Source organism: Spinacia oleracea, chromosome 3 (assembly GCF_020520425.1).
Source record: "Spinacia oleracea cultivar Varoflay chromosome 3, BTI_SOV_V1, whole genome shotgun sequence".
Lineage (NCBI taxonomy): Eukaryota > Viridiplantae > Streptophyta > Magnoliopsida > Caryophyllales > Amaranthaceae > Spinacia > Spinacia oleracea.
The window spans coordinates 41722605-41742910 of record NC_079489.1 but is presented as its reverse complement, the minus strand read 5'-3'; the positions used below and the strand labels follow the sequence as shown (position 1 = coordinate 41742910).

The 20306-nt window shown below is 35.6% G+C and overlaps 1 protein-coding gene across 2 annotated transcripts; it reads left to right on the top strand.

The window, feature by feature from the left end:
- Positions 1-5651: 5651 nt before the first annotated feature.
- On the top strand, positions 5652-18594 carry LOC110785253 (probable E3 ubiquitin-protein ligase ARI2). Of its 2 annotated transcripts, none has more exons than XM_021989701.2 (7): positions 5652-6050; positions 6671-6703; positions 6841-7117; positions 9202-9682; positions 16456-17004; positions 17179-17330; positions 18140-18594. In XM_021989701.2, the coding sequence occupies exons 1-7, from the start codon at positions 5910-5912 to the stop codon at positions 18337-18339; spliced, it is 1833 nt and encodes a 610-aa protein (XP_021845393.2). In that variant the 5' UTR covers positions 5652-5909; the 3' UTR covers positions 18340-18594. The 2 variants fall into 2 exon arrangements, with proteins under 2 accessions (XP_021845393.2, XP_021845394.2); XM_021989702.2 differs by lacking the exon at positions 18140-18594 and adding an exon at positions 18063-18132 and having other exon boundaries at positions 5665-6050.
- Positions 18595-20306: the final 1712 nt, after the last annotated feature.

Here is a 20306-nt window from a genome sequence, read left to right as displayed (position 1 = left end):
ATACTAGTAAATATTATGTAAATGTGAATGTTATTAATACAGTAAACCAAACATCGCACGGGCCCCAAAACTAGTTTTTATAATTAAAATATGTCATTTTAGAGTAGTAGAAGAAATACGGATTTAGCCAATTTTGTATGTTTTTTCATAATTAAATTCTCGTAGTGGTGGCTGTCGGAGTAGAAGGGGGTATGTTGGAATTAATAGCGAGTGAAGTAAGAAGGGGTTAAGGGGGTGGAGAGAGTAGAATATATTACATATGATGAAAAAATGTGATAGGGACCACCGAATAGCAGAAAAATATCATTGGGGGCACGGGTGCACCTAATAATTTTCGTGGAGAGAGGGTGAGTAAAGGGAGGGAATGTGCTTTTTCACATATAAAATACTTGCATATTTAGAAAAATGCGACGATTTTTAAGTAACCCCATATAAAAATTGACAATAAGCATACTTGCTGTCGGACTACACAACTACTCTGCCATAGTAAGTATATACGCAAACGTTCACAACTTGACGCAAAACTAGTGTACTTTTGTTCCTTTCTTCTGAAAACAACTTCCTCTTTAATAGCTCGATTAGGTCCCGTGTTTCCACAGATATTTGAAAATTATTATTTGAAAATCTTTTTTATAAAATATTTAACTGAAATATTTATCCCTTAAATCTATTGCGTAATTGATAAATCTCGAACGTACTCATTTTATCATATATTATACAATTTCTGCCCTACTATGTACTATATATTTTATATGTTTAATATGATGATTTGGGCAAAGTATTTGATATACTTGATATGCTAATTTGTTCAAAATATTAAGTAATAATATTTTCTATTATTGATATGACGGTTTGACTAAAATATCAAAATTGTCTAATAATGTCATATTCCATAATTCTATTTTTTTTTCATATACTTCCTCCGTTCCGGAAAAATCGCATCATGAGTCCATGATTGACTTTTACTCCTATAACCATTATTTTTACTCTTAATATCTCAAATCGCGTGCAAGTAAAAATTATATAAAAATAATATTTAGAAAATATATATCGATACGAATCTAACATGACCCCACATGACTAAAATTTCATTACGTACGAACCACAAATAAATGACCAAAGTCGTAGTGTTAATAGTGTAAAATACAAATGGTGATATTTCCGGAACACAGGAAGTATAAACATTTATACAAAAGGAGGGAAAATAAAAAAGAATAAAGTAACATGTCTTTTTAGAAAATTCGGTAGAAAAATTTTGCACGACGAAGTGAAATGTGTCATTCGTGGTATGTTTAAGTTGATGTTTGGTTGCATTTGGGAAGTTATATTTCCCTTGTATTTGCAATTCCCATATGTTTTAACTTCCTAGAAATTGAGTATTCTGGTTTGGTTGAGCATAGGAAGTTCTACTTACCTAGGGAGGACTAGGTAAGCAACTTCCCCCATTTTGGGGAAGTATATCTTCTTAGGATCTTTCACTTCCTATGCACATGTCAACCAAACAAGCTATTTGCTCTTCACTTCTTAGGAAACTAGTCTTATATGCACGCAATGTGTGCTGTATTATATATCTAGTTAAATGTAAATTGTTGTATTAGTTTGTCCTTGTTAATTGTTTGTGGGAAATGATGGGGCATTATAGCTCTTTGGTTTTAGGCGTTTTGTAATTGAATTAAGTTGTGAACTTATGAAGGCCCTTTACTGATCTTTGATTTTAGGCTTTTTGTAATTGAATTTGATAGATTATGTGTATAATTAGAATATTGTGTAATTTTGTAAATTAGATTAGCATATCTTCTGGTCAATAATTATTCCGTAATTTTAGCCTAGCATAATCCGATAGTTTAGGCTAGCATATATTTGGTCAATAATTAGTCATTAATTATATATAGCCTAGTTTTACGCCCTCAGCTCTTCCAAATAGAGATATACAATGAATTTCTAATTTACAAATATACTCCTTATATCTTTGGGAAAAAGATTGTAAATTTAACGTTGATTGCAAATTTCTGCTTTCCTTCTAAAAAAAAAAGGAAAACGAAATTAAAATGAAAGAAAAAGAAAAAAGAAAATAACAAAATAAGACTCCAGAAAAATCCATAACCGTCCTCCACTTCTCCTTAACAAAACGCAAAATATCTATCAAACAAAGTAATGAAACCTTATTATTGTTAATAAATTGGGAAGAATGACAGAGAAAAGAAAACAAAAAAGTATAAATTAATACAAATTAAGCAAATAATCAAATTGCAGGAGCTCTTCTTTGAAGTATCAGATCTGATATGGAAGGTAAGAGAAGAGGAGTGGAGGGGGAGCAATTAAAGAGGATGCAATTGATTAATTATTATGGGCATAAATGTGTTTTACAAATTTATTTTCAAACCTCCAACAAAAACGTTGCTTAAAGCAGCATTTCCAAAAATGGAGTTTTCACATCTCCATCATCGAAGCGCCTGTCTGCTCCTCGGTCGCCGAAACTAACGCCGATATTTCACCACCGTTGTCCATCACTGGCATACAATCCGCGTCAATCTAAATTTAACAATTAAGAGAACCGATGATATTAAAAACGATAATCAAATCAAAAAATTTATAAATTTTAACAAAATTAAGAGAACTAATGATATTAGAAACGATAATCAATTTAACAAAATTAAGAGAACAAATAAACTAATTTTCTTGGTTATTCAAATATCATGTTCTTACTTCATCACCTGAAACATTGAATTGAAAATTAAACACATTATACCAATCACCTTTGTTCGCACCACCAAAGTAATTGATTTCTTACTAAGTAAACGAAAATTATACTATTTCCCCTAAAACCCTACCTCAAATCTGGGCTTTCTCGATCCCCATTTCCTTATCTGATCTGCTCAAACCGAATCTCACAAACCCCATAACCGTCGTCTCAACCATGGTGATCCACCACTACGCGACCCTCACCTTCCTCATCTTCATAACCCTTCTCCACCACAGAAATCCGCACCACCAAGGTCAAATCCGACAACCGCCCAATCATCGGCATCAACGAATTCGGGTTCACTCACACTGGTCGCCTCGAACTTAACATCAGCGGAATCACCCTCTGCACCCGCGACAACCTCGAGCTCTCCAAACTCGACTTCTTCCTCTGCACTCGCGATTCATGGCTCCACGTCCTTGAATAGCTCGAAGAATCCGAAATCTCATGCGTCCTCGATTATGTTTGAAAATAAATTTGTAGAACACCTTCTCATGGTAGCCTGACTTTGGAATTTTCGGAGAGAGAGGATTGAAAATAAATTTGTAAAACACTTTCTCATGGTAGCCTAACTTTGGAATTTTCGGAGAGAGAGAGGATACCAGTAATATGTATTTGTGAGAGCTGAGGATATATTAGTCTTTTTGATTGGGGACACCAAAAGTGTATTTACCAAATTAACCTCAGCTCTTGGCTTATATAATAGAGTCGTCTCAACCATGGTGATCCACCACTACACGACCCTCACCTTCCTCATCTTCATAACCCTTCTCCACCACAGAAATCCGCACCACCAAGGTCAAATCCGACAACCGCCCAATCATCGGCATCAACGAATTCGGGTTCACTCACACTGGTCGCCTCGAACTTAACATCAGCGGAATCACCCTCTGCACCCGCGACAACCTCGAGCTCTCCAAACTCGACTTCTTCCTCTGCACTCGCGATTCATGGCTCCACGTCCTTGAATAGCTCGAAGAATCCGAAATCTCATGCGTCCTCGATTATGTTTGAAAATAAATTTGTAGAACACCTTCTCATGGTAGCTTGACTTTGGAATTTTCGGAGAGAGAGGATTGAAAATAAATTTGTAAAACACTTTCTCATGGTAGCCTAACTTTGGAATTTTCGGAGAGAGAGAGGATACCAGTAATATGTATTTGTGAGAGCTGAGGATATATTAGTCTTTTTGATTGGGGACACCAAAAGTGTATTTACCAAATTAACCTCAGCTCTTGGCTTATATAATAGAGTCGTCTCAACCATGGTGATCCACCACTACGCGACCCTCACCTTCCTCATCTTCATAACCCTTCTCCACCACAGAAATCCGCACCACCAAGGTCAAATCCGACAACCGCCCAATCATCGGCATCAACGAATTCGGGTTCACTCACACTGGTCGCCTCGAACTTAACATCAGCGGAATCACCCTCTGCACCCGCGACAACCTCGAGCTCTCCAAACTCGACTTCTTCCTCTACACTCGCGATTCATGGCTCCACGTCCTTGAACAGCTCGAAGAATCCGAAATCTCATGCGTCCTCGATTATGTTTGAAAATAAATTTGTAGAACACCTTCTCATGGTAGCCTGACTTTGGAATTTCCTGAGAGAGAGGATTGAAAATAAATTTGTAAAACACTTTCTCATGGTAGCCTAACTTTGGAATTTTCGGAGAGAGAGAGGATACTAGTAATATGTATTTGTGAGAGCTGAGGATATATTAGTCTTTTTGATTGGGGCACCAAAAGTGTATTTACCAAATTAACCCCAACTCTTGGCTTATATAATAGAGATGAAACTTCCCATATATTAGAATGTCTACCAAACTAAACCTTTTCTTTTTCCGAAGGCACCAATTAACTAACCCTAAATAAAATGTAAGTAGATAATTAAAAAAAAATTAAACAAAAAAAAATTAGGAAAATTTGGTAATATTAATCCAACCTTTGACCGATTTTCTTTTATTAAGCGCACCTACGACATATTTTTTAATAATCCCACATTTATTACCCAACAACTTTTATTGGGCCCAACATGTCATAAAACTGTTGTAAGCGGCATTATTTCTCTACATGGCAGTACTCTCTCTCGATATATTCAGTCATCATCATCAATTCATCACCATCTCGTTGACTTTTTCACCGATTACCGGCCACTTAAGCCCAATAAAAGTCGTCGGGTAGTAAAGGTGGGATTATTAAAAAATATGTCGTAGGTGGTAGAGCTGGCAAAAATTGACCCAACCCACCAACCCAACCCGAACCCAACCCAATAATAAAGGGTTGGGTCAAGATTTTCAACCCGTTTAATTAAATGGGTCAACCCAACCCAACCCGTTTAATTAAATGGGTTGGGTCAGGTTGAAATTTTCAACCCGAAAACAACCCGTCTAACCCGTTTAAGTGCAAGCAAGTATGTAATATATATATGTATAATGTGATTTGAAAGATTTTATTTCTCATTTTCCCTTCAACATTGAATAATTATTTGACGTTTTGATTCATGTCAAATACATATTGAAAAATTACTTTTTGCAATGAGATATGCCATAACAAAATCACCTCGCAATTCTATAGTCAAATCAATTTACAATTAAAAGTGGGAAAAAAAAATTAAACGGGTCAACTTCAGGTCAACCCGTTTATAGTTGGGTTGGGTTGGGTTGAAAATCTCAACCCGTTTAATTAAACAGGTCGGGTTGGGTTGGGAAAATCTCAACCCGTTTATAAATGGGTCGACCTGATTTCGACCCAACCCAACCCATTGCCAGCTCTAGTAGGTGGGATTAATAAAAGAAAATCGGCCAAAGGTTGGATTAATATTACCAAATTTTCCAAAAAATTAAACAAAAGAAACCTAAAAGGATTTATTTATACCTCCTCCTCTTCTGATATTTATACCTGAACAAGAAATTATTATTATAATTTTCCAAAACCCCCCCAACTTTCTCTCCTCTTTCTCTCTCTTGGTGTTTTGGGCTTCCACAGCAAGCTCTCCCCTCGTCTGTAAGATTAGGGTTGATCGCCGTCGAAAACCCTCCAATTATTTGCTAATATTACTTAATTCTCTTCAAGTTTTTATCGACAACTTCATGTTCCGCAGTTATTTCGCCAACTGTCAAATTTTGAGTTGAATTTTGCGTTTGATTTGGCGGTAATTCGATGGAGGATTATGCGGATAGTGATAATGAGTATTACTATGATGATGCTGATGAAGATGACGATGATCGCGATTCTTTGAATTTGATTCATGTTGTTAATAATAATGTCTCTCTCACTCAAGGCACTGGTTCATCCATCAAGGTTAGTTTTAATATTAATATTAATTTTGGTTTTGTTTTTGTTTTTGTTTTATTTGTTTGATTTTCGTGTCTGATTTCTGGACTTAGGTTTTCGTTTTTGGCATTAGGGTTTAGATTTTCAACTTCAATTTAAGTTACTTTAGATAAATTTACAAGTATAAATACATTTATGGAAATTAATTTCAATTTTGATTGGCTACGAATTCAAATTGTAGTTGTGATTGTTGCTAGTACACTTGTGGAAATTAATTTGAATTTTGAAATTGACTACGAATTACAACTGAAATTGATCTTTATTTTTGGTACACTACTGTATTTTTTTTCCGTCTCGATTTCGTTAATATTCAGGTTTAGTTCTGGCGTTGGGATGAGTTTTAGGGAATTGGGCTTGATACCAACTTAATTTACTACTCAAAATTGAAAGTTGGAAGTCCGATTGTGGATATCGTAGTTTTGATGCAATTACTCTTTTTGCTCTTTAAATTTGTCACTAGATTTTCAATTACTATCCAACTAAGTTCGAGTTTTACGTTTAAATTGTGAATGTTGAACATGACTAGTGTGTACAATAGCTAGATTTAAGGTTATGCTAATTTCTTTTGTTGACTTGACATTATGTAGGTGATCAGAAGGGATTCCCTTCGAGCGGCGCAGGTCAATATTTAATCTTTTCACTCTAATTGCAGCCTATTTTTCCTTTATGTAGCTTTACTCACTTCATATTGTAGTTATGTTTTGATTTTGTCATGGCTTGTAAATCAAGAGTTTGAGACAGGAATTGTTTGTTGCAGACCGAAGACTTGCGCAGAATAATGGATCTGTTGTCATTGAAGGAGCATCATGCAAGAACCCTTCTTATACATTATCGTTGGGATGTTGAAAAGATATTGGCAGTGCTCGTGGAAAGAGGAAAAGACAAATTGTATGTGGAAGCTGGTGTCAGAGTGATAGAACATGCTAAAAATCCTTGTTCTTCATCTTCTTTTCTCCAATGTGACATTTGTATAGAAGATCGACCTGCCAATAAGTTTACGACGATGGATTGTGGTCATTACTTCTGCAATGATTGTAAGTCTCTTTGCTTAATGGAAGTATGTAAAGTGTACACTTGATCATTCTCTTGAAGTTCTTAATAGCAACAAAATGTGACTTTTACATGTAATCAAATTTCATATTATTCCATAGGCATTAACTGATCTGCAACTTTTCACAATTATTTTAAGAAAACTGTTTAAAGTAAGAAACATATCTGCAACCTTTACAATTGTTTCTTTATAAATGATTCTTTTTAAGTACTACTTACCAATATCTATTTTATATCATTGAGGAAAATTTATCACAACCGTACGCTAATGCTCCATTTCTCTTAAATCCTCCATCCTACTGGCATTCTTGGAAACCAAATAATCAATTAAATCATCACATTCACTTTTCTTCTGCAATATTAAGCTGAAAATGAAACGGATTCATGGACAGACCTGGAATAGCCCACTGTGTCAGACACTAAAACATTGCCTGACTGCCTCAGATGAAGATCCCCCATTGCAATCACAGCCCACTGCACCACTAACCTCAGATATGGCACAGACTCTGTAATGCACATCACTATTACAGAAACACTGCTTTTTTGTTTTCTTTTTTATTCTTAATTAAAAACCTTAGAAAAGAATTTGATTTGGTGGAAGAGATAATAGTTGAAGAGGAGACTATTGAGTTTCATGGACTTGGTTGGATTTAGAAGGGAGGAAAATTAAGCTGTTTTAGAATTGATTTGAGATCTCTTTGTTTTTTATGGAAAAATGAAAACAATTGTTCAATTGAGTTGATTATAGAAATAATAATAATAATTAATAATTAAATATCGAAGATGAAAGATTTCATTACCTCTGCCATATAATTGTTGTAAAATAAATCAAGGGATGTTGAAGATCAAAGATAAGAAAGTGGAACTGTTGTTGTTTTATATTCATTAGTGATTTGCCATTGCTGACTTGTTGTGTATAAATATGGGGAATTCATGTTGTACATTGGGAGGAGAGAGAGAAGATAATTTCAATAGAAATTGGTAGTGATGAACTGATAAAATTCAAGGAATGAATTTGGCGATTACTGCATTAACTGCTTGAGTATTGCAAAGCTCATCTTGAATCACCGGGAATAAGACTTTAACGAACATAATGGGTGACATTGTCCCTCACATATTTGAGACCCTGATCAAGAATACTGGTTGAACCTTGCTAATGTCCGACCATGTGGATTGGCCGTCTTGGGTCTAGTCAGGAGTCAGGACTGTTAGGTTTATAGCTGCTACATGAATTGCTCACTAATATTTTATAAAACAGCTCATATGCAATGAACTGTTTAGCTTTACTATTCAGAAGGGTTGTTTTTCAGGATGTTTACACCTAGGTAACTATCCTAATTAGATTCAGTTAATTTCTTTATGGTTCCCTATTATGGGGAGAACGTAGTTGGGTATGTTTTGCGTGAAGTGTAGGTGAAGAAAAGGTAATTAAGATGTCTCTTCCCCTCTAATGGTGTTTGATACTGTCTTTTTGGAAAATTTGTTGACCTTTTGTATTGCACTTTTTAAAAACTAACTACCTTATGTTTTTTTCCCTCAAATAATTACCTTCTTCGTCTTTTGCTCCTTCCTCGTCTATTTCCATAGGATAAATAAGGAAATTTGTGACCGTTTCTAGAGTTCCTTCCACTTGGGATGAATATAGGTCGATGAAATTAAGGTGGGGGAACGGTTGTGGGCAGTGTTGAAGAAAACTAAATTTATCTTGGGATCAAAATCCGCCTTCTATCCGGTTCATTTGTATCCATTAAGGTAATGGAAAGGTGGTTAGACTGGTTACTGGAGGCAAGTGGGTAAATGCTACCCACGTTGTTTGGATGAGTAAATAGTGAACTGGTGCCGTTTGATCCTGCTCATGTAGTTCAACCCTTAAACTGTAGAAGATCGGTGATTTGGCTAAATTTTCAGCCACATATCTATTATCTTCTCTTGATCCTGTGAAGGCCGTTGACGTTCTTTCATTTTTCTCTAATTTTTCTCAGAAATGTTTTTAATACCAAAACTTGCTCTTTACTTTGTCTTCTTTCAACAACTAACATAAGCTTACCTGTTGTCTTCTGATAACTAGGTTGGACAGAGCATTTTATTGTGAGAATAAATGAAGGTCAGAGTAGACGTGTTAAATGCATGGCACATAGATGCAATGCGATTTGTGACGATGGGAAAATAAGAAATCTGGTTAGTATGAGAGATTATGCTGCGGCTGAAAAATTTGATCGCTTTCTTCTGGAGTCCTACATTGATGATAACAAAAGGGTTAAGTGGTGCCCAAGTGTTCCCCATTGTGGGAATGCTATACGTGTTGAAGAGGATGATTATTTTGAGGTTGAATGTGCATGTGGTCATCAATTCTGCTTTGGCTGTTCATCTGAAGCACACTCACCTTGCTCATGTCTGATGTGGGAGCTTTGGTTGAAGAAATGCCAGGATGAATCAGAGACAGTTAATTGGATCACAAGCCACACTAAGCCTTGTCCTAAATGTCACAAGCATGTGGAAAAGAATGGAGGATGCAATCTTGTTGTATGTGTTTGCGGTCAAGCATTCTGGTATGCACTTCTGTAACTCCCCTTCTGCCAATTCAGTGATTGTTTATGATCAATATCTATTACGTATATGTAGTTTTGCTTCTTTTGTGAAAAGGGATTCACATGTATCCCCCTCCCCCCAGGTTCCTTTTATTGTCTTTTTCCTGATCAGTAGCTTTGTATTCTGCCAATAAGCTTTCAGTTGAGTGTCGAATCATTACTGTCTTTCCCTACACATCAATTTGACTAAGATGCAACCAGATTTGATAGTATGCGGAGAAGGGGTGTTAATTGTTGTAATTATGTTTTACATCCACATGTGTATAATTTTGTAAGCATGTAGTATGTATGTGATATCTACATGTACACATACTGACAGACATTATGAGGACTTGCTTACACAATTTTTTTTAAAGCATCAAAGGACCTTTACCCTCCAGAGCTCATTATATTTGCCATCTTCGTCCGCTTTCATTTCACCCAGGCAGGGCAGGGTGGGGGTGGAGGGAGGAAGGACAAGGGGCTGTTTGGTTCAAGTAAACGAAAAGGAAATAATTTAAGAAATGGATCTGAAAGGAAATACATCAAAATCCCCATATCACCTTTTTTTGTTTGGTTGGCATGGGATGAAGATTTTATTTATTTTCTGTGTATGGTTGCTACATTTGTAAAAAATGAAGCCATTGTAAGTCTTCCCTTACTCAACCATCAGTGCTCCTCCACCACAATCAAGAACCCTGCACGGCCATTTGTTTCTTCTCATCCTCTCTCTGTTGAATATGCTTCCCACCACAACCATGTCCATGCTCCTCCACAACCATCTTTCCCACTCCCCACCTTCAAGTAAAAGGCCTGAACTTGGCCCTTGGTGATCAGATCTTATAAAAGAAAACCAGACCACCAAAAGCCTAGAATAAAAAAAAGGCAGGTGGCCAATGTTTTCAGAATTTTTTCATTGATACCTTGATTGATAAGCGGGGGTAGGGGTGTTGGTTGTAGCGCATTGAAACAGCCGTAGGGGGTAGGGTGGGGTTGGAAAAGAGTTACTATCTCTCTATGTGGAAGTACGGGCAGTTGTTGAAGGCTGGAGAGAGTTATGCAAGAAATCGGCGTGGGAGGTGGTCTTTGATTTGGCTTTAGCCAGTGTAAACTGGAACTCTAGTGGTAAATTTTCTGTACTCACTCTACACGAATTACTATTATCTCTTGAAGAAAATGTTCCATTTCCATCTTTATGCAAGTTTTATATTTGCGTACCATTAAAGTGGTTATAACTCTATAGGTTGTTGCAATACGTGTAGTATGTTAATGGTGGTAATGTTCGTGAAGGTGATTTCATGGTGTTTTTGTTTCTTAAGGGGACATTGAATATCATTGTTCATTACAACAGGACAAGATGCTCCATATGTCTATCATTGTTCATTACCTTTATTTACAAGAATATTTTTTCTTCATTGAACCCCACGTAGAGGAAATCAACAAGACAATATGTTCCATAGGGGGAAACAAATAATTATTTTTACCAGTTAGCCCAACTGCCCAATTGCTTTATATCCCCCTAATTGTATGAAGTCTAAAAGCCCCGATTGCCTTGGCCTTAATGAAATTTGCTAATGTAAAAGCCGGGTATTTAGGGGTTCTAATATGAGTTACCTAATCCACGAGCATTGGATTTGGTAAGATATTAGTTTCAAAAGGCGTGAGGCATCAGAAGTAGGCGCAGGCGCACGCCTTTTGCAGGTGAGGCACGAAAGTGCCAAAAACCTTATATTATAAATACATAAATTGACAAGGGGAAGCTTACTTTTGTTTCCGGGGTAACTTGTTTTTTTATTTTGTGTGACTTGTATTATTTTTTATTTTTATTTTACTTATTCTCTTGGGATGTAATTACAAAAATAAAGTTTTAAAATACTATAATTGTACTTATAAAACTAGAAGTGGTCATAATTTTCATTGACTAATCTGACTCTCTGTAAATACAAGGGGAGAAAACAAAATTTTAAATTAAAAAATAAAAGTAAAAATCAGGGGGGAGTCAAGTGACTTCCAGGGAGTTAAGGAAAAGATGTGGCAGTCTCGCAGATAGTGAAAGAGAGAAGAGGAGAGAAGACCAAAGAAGAGCAAATGTGACATGACCGGTGGCAGATCTGATGCTGTGCTCGCCGACAATCTTTGTTCTGGCAACTACCAATTTCCCAATTGCTTCGCCACCCACGAATTAGGTTTTCAATAATTAGGGATTTTCAGTTGGGGGTTATTTTGACCTAGGGTGCTCTGGTTTGTGTACGAGTGTCTAACATGGTGCGGGTCCAAGAGTCGGTCATGGAACTTCTAATATTAAGGACTCGTGGACTCGTTTTTGAAGGATATTGATATTGACTCGTGTACATGGATTAAATAGAGGAAAAGATAAATACTAAACATGTAAGGAGTACTCCTTAATCCTTATGTAAGGTTTGCGGTAGAAAAGAAAATAAACAAACAGAGCATTCCATAAATACATCTGATTTAATAGGAGACTAAAATACAACTTTCAGCCATAAACAATACAATACAATTGTCAATTTATTGTCCACATTCCAAACTTACAGTTGTGGTAATTTCCAAACGACCCAAAAGAATGAAAAAATGCTAAATAAAAAAAAATGACTCGTCCTCTTCTCTTTTCGAGCTTACGTAGATCTATCCATGGAGTCTATTCCCATTTGCAACAAGAGGCGTCACTGAAGAAGGTACTTCATAGGAGTAGTGGTGTGGGAGTAGTCGTAGTCATGGTGGATTTCTTTAGGGTCCGGTCCGAACTCCGGGGTCCCACCTATTTCGTGTCGTGTCAAAACCGGTACGACGGGGTGCATAGGCGAGTCCAAGCATCCAAACAGTAATTGAGGGCTTTTGCTCAAAATTGTATCCTAGATGGGTCCAAGTTTAATTTGATTTTTTTTTTATTTTGGGCCTTTATCTCTCTCCTACGGGTGGAACTGCAGGTTGAGGACTAATTCGCCTTTTTCAGTACGCAAAGGATTAGAGTATTACGTAAAACACTTCTATTCAAAGTTGCTTTTGCTCGGATAATGTATTTACTTTTATGGTAACTTTTCTTTGACAAACCCGCATAGCCTTCTATCTTTTAGTTATGGAAAATTTGTCAATTATTACCTAGCTCTTTGGTGAGTTTGTGAATTACTACCTACATCTTTAAAAGTTGTCAATTACTACCTACATCTTTAACATTTGATGCCAATTACTACCTAGTTGTCATTTAATCTATTTTCTAACCAATTAGTCCACTACTAACACCATAATCACCCTAATTATATACTTCCTCCGTCTTTTATACTCGCAACGTTTGTTCGTTTCACGCATGCCAATGCACAACTTTTCATTTATATCTTAAATTTTCTTTATGCAAAAATTATAAAAAGTTGATATTTTGAAAATACACATTGAGACGAATCTAACAAGATCCCACATGACTATGTTTTATCTTATATAAAAAACACTACGAATAGTCGAAGTAGATTATATGAATAGTGGCAAAAGTCCAAACGTTGCGAGTATTAGAAAACGGAGGAAGTATTAATTATTAATAACTAATTATGAATTAAAATCATTTGAAACTTTTTTTTAAAAAACCCTACAAATTACTTAATAAATAATCCACCCAATTTTTTTTTAAAAAAACAATCAATTTTACTTCTTCTTTCTAACCCTTCCTTCTATTGCAACCTCTTTCCATCTACGAATATCTATCTACGAATATCTAACTCTCAAATATTGGAATTCAATCATGGAACTAGAATAGTAACTGGATGTCTTTGCCTTGACTTCATGTAGTCCGACATCGACTTATCGAGAACTCCTAACAACTAGAAAATCTAATGGGAATCCGTGATGCGTATCGTAATTTGCAGCTTAATTAGAGTGTTGGTGTTTTTATGTAGAGTAATTGATCTATGACTCAAAATAATCTATCATTTTAATTGATCTAATGTTTGGTTTCAATTGTGAAAAAACTAATAAAGTTGGGTGATAATATTATCAGCACCAGATATGAAGACTCCAAAGCGAGCTTTCAAGTTGTCCACTCTATCCCTAATCCCAACCTCAGATTCCCGCTCTAGTCTCTCACCTCCTTTCCTCTCCGACTCAGCCATGAGCTCTTCCATGGCCAAAGGAGTAGAATTGATGGTTTTTTTTTTAATGTTTTTAAGTTATAAGTAATTTGTGGTTTTTTAAAAAGTTTTAGATGGTTTTAATTTATAATTAGTATTTAAAATAATTAATATTTAATTAGGGTGATTGTGATTGTGGTGTTATTAGTTGACTAATTAGTTAGAAAATAAATTAAATGACAACTAGGTAATAATTGGCATCAAATGTTAAAGATGTAGGTAGTAGTTGACAACTTTTAAAGATGTAGGTAGTAATTCACAAATTCAACAAAGAGGTAGGTAGTAATTGACAAATTATCCTTTAGTTATATTACTCCCTTAGTTTTTATTTTTACGTACTCACTTTCCGAGAGTGTTTTTTTTTTTTTTTTGGGTAATACCCACTTCTATTGTCTTATGTTTTTGGCAAACATAGTCTGCCATCTTACCCTTTTCCCCACCGTAATTACACTTTTCCATCATCTCTCTACCACTTTACCCACCTTTTTCTTACACCTACTCATTGTTACCATTATTTTACTACCCCTCTCTTACTTCCACCTTTCTCTTACACCCACTCACCTCTTCTAGAAATCGGTTATGTAAAAAACTGAGGGAGTATTTCGAATAATGTTGCACTTTAACTTTTCATCTTATAATTGAATGGAGCCAAATTGGCATTAAGTTAGAAGCAGCTTCTACCTTGCTACCCCAATCGCTTTTTTTTTATGTACTCACTTTCCGAGAGTGTTTTTTTTTTTTTGGTAATACCCACTTCTATTGTCTTATGTTTTTGGCAAACATAGTTTGCCATCTTACCCTTTTCCCCACCGTAATTACACTTTTCCATCATCTCTCTACCACTTTACCCACCTTTTTCTGACACCTACTCATTGTTACCATTATTTTACTACCCCTCTCTTACTTCCACCTTTCTCTTACACCCACTCACCTCTTCTAGAAATCGGTTATGTAAAAAACTGAGGGAGTATTACGAATAATGTTGCACTTTAACTTTTCATCTTATAATTGAATGGAGCCAAATTGGCATTAAGTTAGAAGCAGCTTCTACCTTGCTACCCCAATCGCTTATGGGCTGCTTGTGATGAAGGCCATGTTTGGCCATTGGTATTCTTGAGTTACAACACAATGATTTACTCTACTGTTGTACCAATGAGGCAAAGACCATTTTATCCAATGAAATAAAAAAGATAAGAATCGGCAATTTTGAAAGATCAACGCAAGGAATGAAGGATATGCTCAATTAACCTTTATTGCAGCAGTGTTTGGGAAAATTGTAGCCACATCGGATAATGTGTTTTGATGGTGAGATCATTGCAACGACATGCTCAATTACTCTAATGCCAGAATCTAGCGATCTTATTTTTAAGGATGAATAGATTTATAGTGGGATCATTGCAAATGCTCTGTTGGTTTTGTTTCCGTTCAAGGTATTCAGAGAGGAAAATTCTGGAGAGTTCTTGGAACCGTGCCTTTGTCCAGTTGCTGTTTGAATGTATGCTGACTAGGCTCTGCAAACAGACGGGGTTTCTCCTGGGAAATCTTCTCTGATTCACAAGTTAGTAACCATTCTTTGTATTTAGAGAAGCTCTCACAATGGTGGAAGTTAGATCAACAGACTGTATGGGGTATTTTGGCTAGTTGTTGATAGGGGTTTCCTTGGATCCATGAGCACATGGGGTTTTTGTCACTTCCCGTGCATAATTGGGCCAGTCATAGTCCCAAAAGAACTACCATGATGGCATATTAGGATTGTATAGGACAACAAAAATATTATTGTTCAAAGTTGATTGCTTGTTTGAGTTTTGCAAATTGCATGAAAATGGACAGTAAAAATAATTCTTGCTCCTGAACCTTTTCAAGTGTTTTAGCAAATTGTATGAAATTCATAATTGTAACAGTTAAAAAATGGACGAGCAGGATGTTCTCAAATAAATTAACACAACAATCTATAACAAATAGAAAAGGTCAAATTATTCAGTTTTATCAACAGCGTCTTGTTTACTGTGAACTCGTATATACTATTTTTGAAAACATTGATTGGTCATTAGGGACTTAGAAATTGTTTTAGATTGTAAGAAAGGAGATTTACTTGCTCTGAATTTCCTTTGCTATATCCCATATGAAAACTTGAAGTTAGTAGCTCCTTGTTCTATATTTTATTAAAGTGATTGGGTTCTTCAAATTCTCTAGTCCCAGCTATATCTTGTATCTGATTAGTAGCAGTTGCAAGCTTAGTATTACTGCTTAATTGCATGTTCAGAAAATGTCTGTGTGAACTAGTTTTTTTAGCTGACCCAGTTGACACATTGTTTGATCCCATGTTCAATGAAACTCAAATGGCTGAATGGATACCAAAATTGGTGGTTTTGAAGCAACTCATATGAGTCATATGACCTCATTGACCTTTAATTTTCTGTTAGTCCCCTTCATATAGTCACATTGCAAGTCCATAATCAGTTCAAGTTCTTGGTTGGACACTGTGCCATACAAAAGTTGATGCACTTCTGCACCGTGTCTTTTATCCAAGTGTTGACATTGACTGGGATTTTAATTTCTCCTGGGGTACTTCTGCAGTTCTTATGTATGAATTAATCATTTATTGTTCTTTGGATGCAGTTGGCTTTGTGGCGGAGCTACTGGTAGAGAGCATACGTGGTCTTCTATTGCCGGTCACAGCTGCGGGAGATTCAAAGAAGATGATCTACAAAAGGCTGAGCGTGCAAAGACAGAATGGCATCGTTATATTCACTATCACAATCGTTATAAAGCTCACACCGATTCCTATAAACTTGAAGCTAAGCTGGAGGAAACTATTCAGGAAAAGATATCAAGTTTGGAAGACAGGGATACAACATCTAAGGACTTCAGCTGGGTGACAAATGGACTCTACCGATTGTTTAGGTCCAGGCGTATTTTGTCATATTCATACCCATTTGCTTATTATATGTTTGGTGATGAGCTGTTTAGCAATGAAATGGCAAAGGTGGAAAGAGAAATAAAAAAGAACTTGTTTGAAGACCAGCAACAGCAACTGGAGGCGAATATTGAGAAACTCTCAATGTGCCTGGAGGAGCCATTTCATACTCTTGAAGATGACAAAGTTTCAGAAACAAGAATGCGGATAATAACTATGACGACCATAGTTGACAACCTATGCAGGAAAATGTGGGTTAACTACAAATTAATTTTGTGATTACTTAATTATGATGGCGGCTATTTCATTTTTTATTATTCTTTTTCATGTGTAAAAAGGAGTGGTGCTTTCCCATGCTATCAATATGGATTTTATTAATTAGTTGGACATGTTTGTTTACTTGCTTAAATGTGTACTTTGTGCAGGTATGAATGCATTGAAGGTGATTTGTTAGGACCTCTCGAGCGCACAATCCACATAATAGCCCCGTATAGGTCGAAGGGGTTGGAGAAAGCGTCAGAACTTTCTGATTGGCGGAACCAGAGTAATACTAGTGACAGAAATGCCAGCTCAAACGGTATGGACTTTTTAACTCCTTAGTATAGTTGGGATTTTTTGTGCAATTAGGTTAAAAGGATTTCTCTTACCCCTTCTATGTATACCCTATTCGTAAACAACAGTTATTATAAAGATGCAATTTAGTTCTTATCAACTTTTGATATCTGAGACTTTTTTCACTAAACACAAATGGTGTATTATTGTTGTGATATCCTCATATCCATTTTGGTTTATCTTTCTTGTGATGTCCCCTTTCTTCCTTGTCCTTTTCATATAATTTCCGAATTGCAAAATTCATGTGAATATGATGGGGGGTATATTACAATACAAAGAAATTCTTAACTAAACAAGTAGAGATAGATAGTTCAGGCTTGATAAGACTCTTATCTTAGATCCTAGAGGTATGGGTTTGAATCTCACCAAGTGAGGGTGCTTGGAAGTGGGATCCCTTTCCTTTCCCCCCTTCTCCCAAATGCCGGACCAAGAAACTCTTAGGGTTGACATCCTATTATTAAAATGATGCTCATGTATTATTTATTTTGAGCAGTTAATCAAAGACGGTTAAATGTTAAATGATGGTATTGATTTAATTCCTTAATCTGAATCTACAAGTTTTGTTTTGGAGTTGGGACAAACCTAATTGAAGACAAAATGTCTGGCTCATGTCTTACCTGAATTCAAATTCAGTCAACCTGTACTTTACCTACTTAACGTGTTTTATAGATCGAGTCATAAACTCTTTTGATTTCAGTTATTTTAGTGAAGAGAATTTGAAGATAGAATAAAGCAAATTGGTCTTTCGAAAGCTACTGATACATACATATATAGGAGTGAAGGGGTCAAACGAGTCATCTACGGGCTTGGTTCTGAATCAAATTGAGAGTGGATGCTCTTCGAGAAAACGTGCTAGGGCAGAATCTTCTAGTTTGGGTCTGAATCAAGTTGAGAGTGGATGCTCCTCCAGCAAACATGCTAATGCAGATTTTGAGGATAGATTTTTTGATTTGAACTTGCCTGCTGATATATGATCAACAACAGCTGATTTATTCGTATCTAACATGAAAGGATTTTGATATATATATAACCCGTAGCCTGGAGTGTGCAACTACTGATTCTGATGCCTAGACATCTGGAACTACAAATGTTAATAACCTCCTTTTTGGTACTAGACAAGGCCTAATATGTACAGGGCCTTAGAGCTTAGAATGCAGGAATTATGTAAAGTTCAGCAGTATTACTTAATTCAGAGTATGATATTTTATTATAAAGCTTTAATTTATCTATACATTCTCTATTGGTATTATAATATCGATACATTCTCAATTGGTATTGTAATGGATACATTCTGAATTGGTGGATTGGTGCACACCCCGTTCTGAATAGTAAGGTTATGTTAGTGGTCAAATTACTAGGTTGGTATGCGCGTGTTGTTCTACATGTTTTTAAGTTTTAAAGTACGTGTCGATGCCAAATCCGTTGAATCCATTTTTAATGTGGTGACGCTTGCATTACCATATTTTGATTAGGGGATTAAGGCCTATCTTAACCAGAACTGCGTTCCTCATTGTGGATTGAGGACATAGCTATTCGGATTCAATTGTTTGATTAGCTATGGTTGTTGGTCTGTTTTTATCATTTATTGCTCGTTCTGTATCACTGTCAGATTTTTGTTTTTGATTTAATAAGTCATATGATATAGATTGAATCATGAACTAAAAAAATAAGCATACTTATAGTAATTACGTTGATTTTAAAACTGATAACATAAAAAATGGAAACTATTGTTTGTGGTTTTCATATTTTTGATTTTTAGTTTTGTGAAAATGATAAAACAAAAAACGATATCAATGGGCCTTTAGTTATAATTGGTCTGTCTTTGACATCAAATAGCGCCCTACATTTATTATTATTATTATTATTATTATTATTATTATTATTATTATTATTATTATTATTTATTATTTATGAGGGAAAAGAATAGGGAAACCAAACACCATTCTTGAACAATGGGTTTTCATTCCATTATCCTTGATTCCCATTCCTATTTTCATTCTCTTTCTTTTTCCCTTTCTTTGACCAAAAAAGTTTTCATCTATCTTTCTATAACTTCTATTATAACATGATTTTTTTTTGCAGCAAACGTCACAAAAAGTTATTCATCTCTCTTTCTATACCTAATGACATTTTTAGTCTTTTTGGTATACTATTTGTTGCACCGCGCGTGTTCCCCAAAATATTGAAACAAATTGTTAAAACACATTTATCAAATAAGCAAAGCGATTATGGGGAAAAAGCCCCGAGAAAGGAGCTTAGCGGGGAAAAGAATAACAATTAGGCAAGAATGAATCCATCTATGTAAATAACAATGTCTTTGTAGCATTTCATCCATCTACTTGATTGCATTCTCTTTTATTACTACCTCGTCTAACCATTTACGTAACGTCCAATGATGGTCAATTTCTAGGGGTGAAAAACTTTTTTAACCCCGTTCATGAATTCTCCAGCCACTAACTTAGAAGACAAGCCAATATAAAATATTGTATCCATCTCAGTCCCCTTTCAATCAAATATTCACTATGTTGGATTGATCAAAAAATGTCTTAAAGCATGATAGAGAGATGTACCAAACATTGAATTAAATCAAACTGCAAGAAATAAATCAATGATTGAAGAGGTCTACTGCACCCCTAATGGATATGCCAATAAATTGATTGTCAATGCTCCTAATCATGAAATAACCTAGGGATAATGCATTATAGCTAAAGTATTTAGTTTAACTAACATACAAGCGATATCTATTAGTGACCACCTACATAGAAAAGGAAAAGAAATTTCTTAAAATTTTCTGATTTCTTGGCTATTGATACCACATGCCCGCCTCTTCCCAGGATACGTCATATGTACTTGTCTACTCGAGCAACAACTCAAATATGCAAATCAGTAAATATGTAGCAATACTTCTTTTTGAAAGGCAACTTCAGACTTCTTAGCTTTC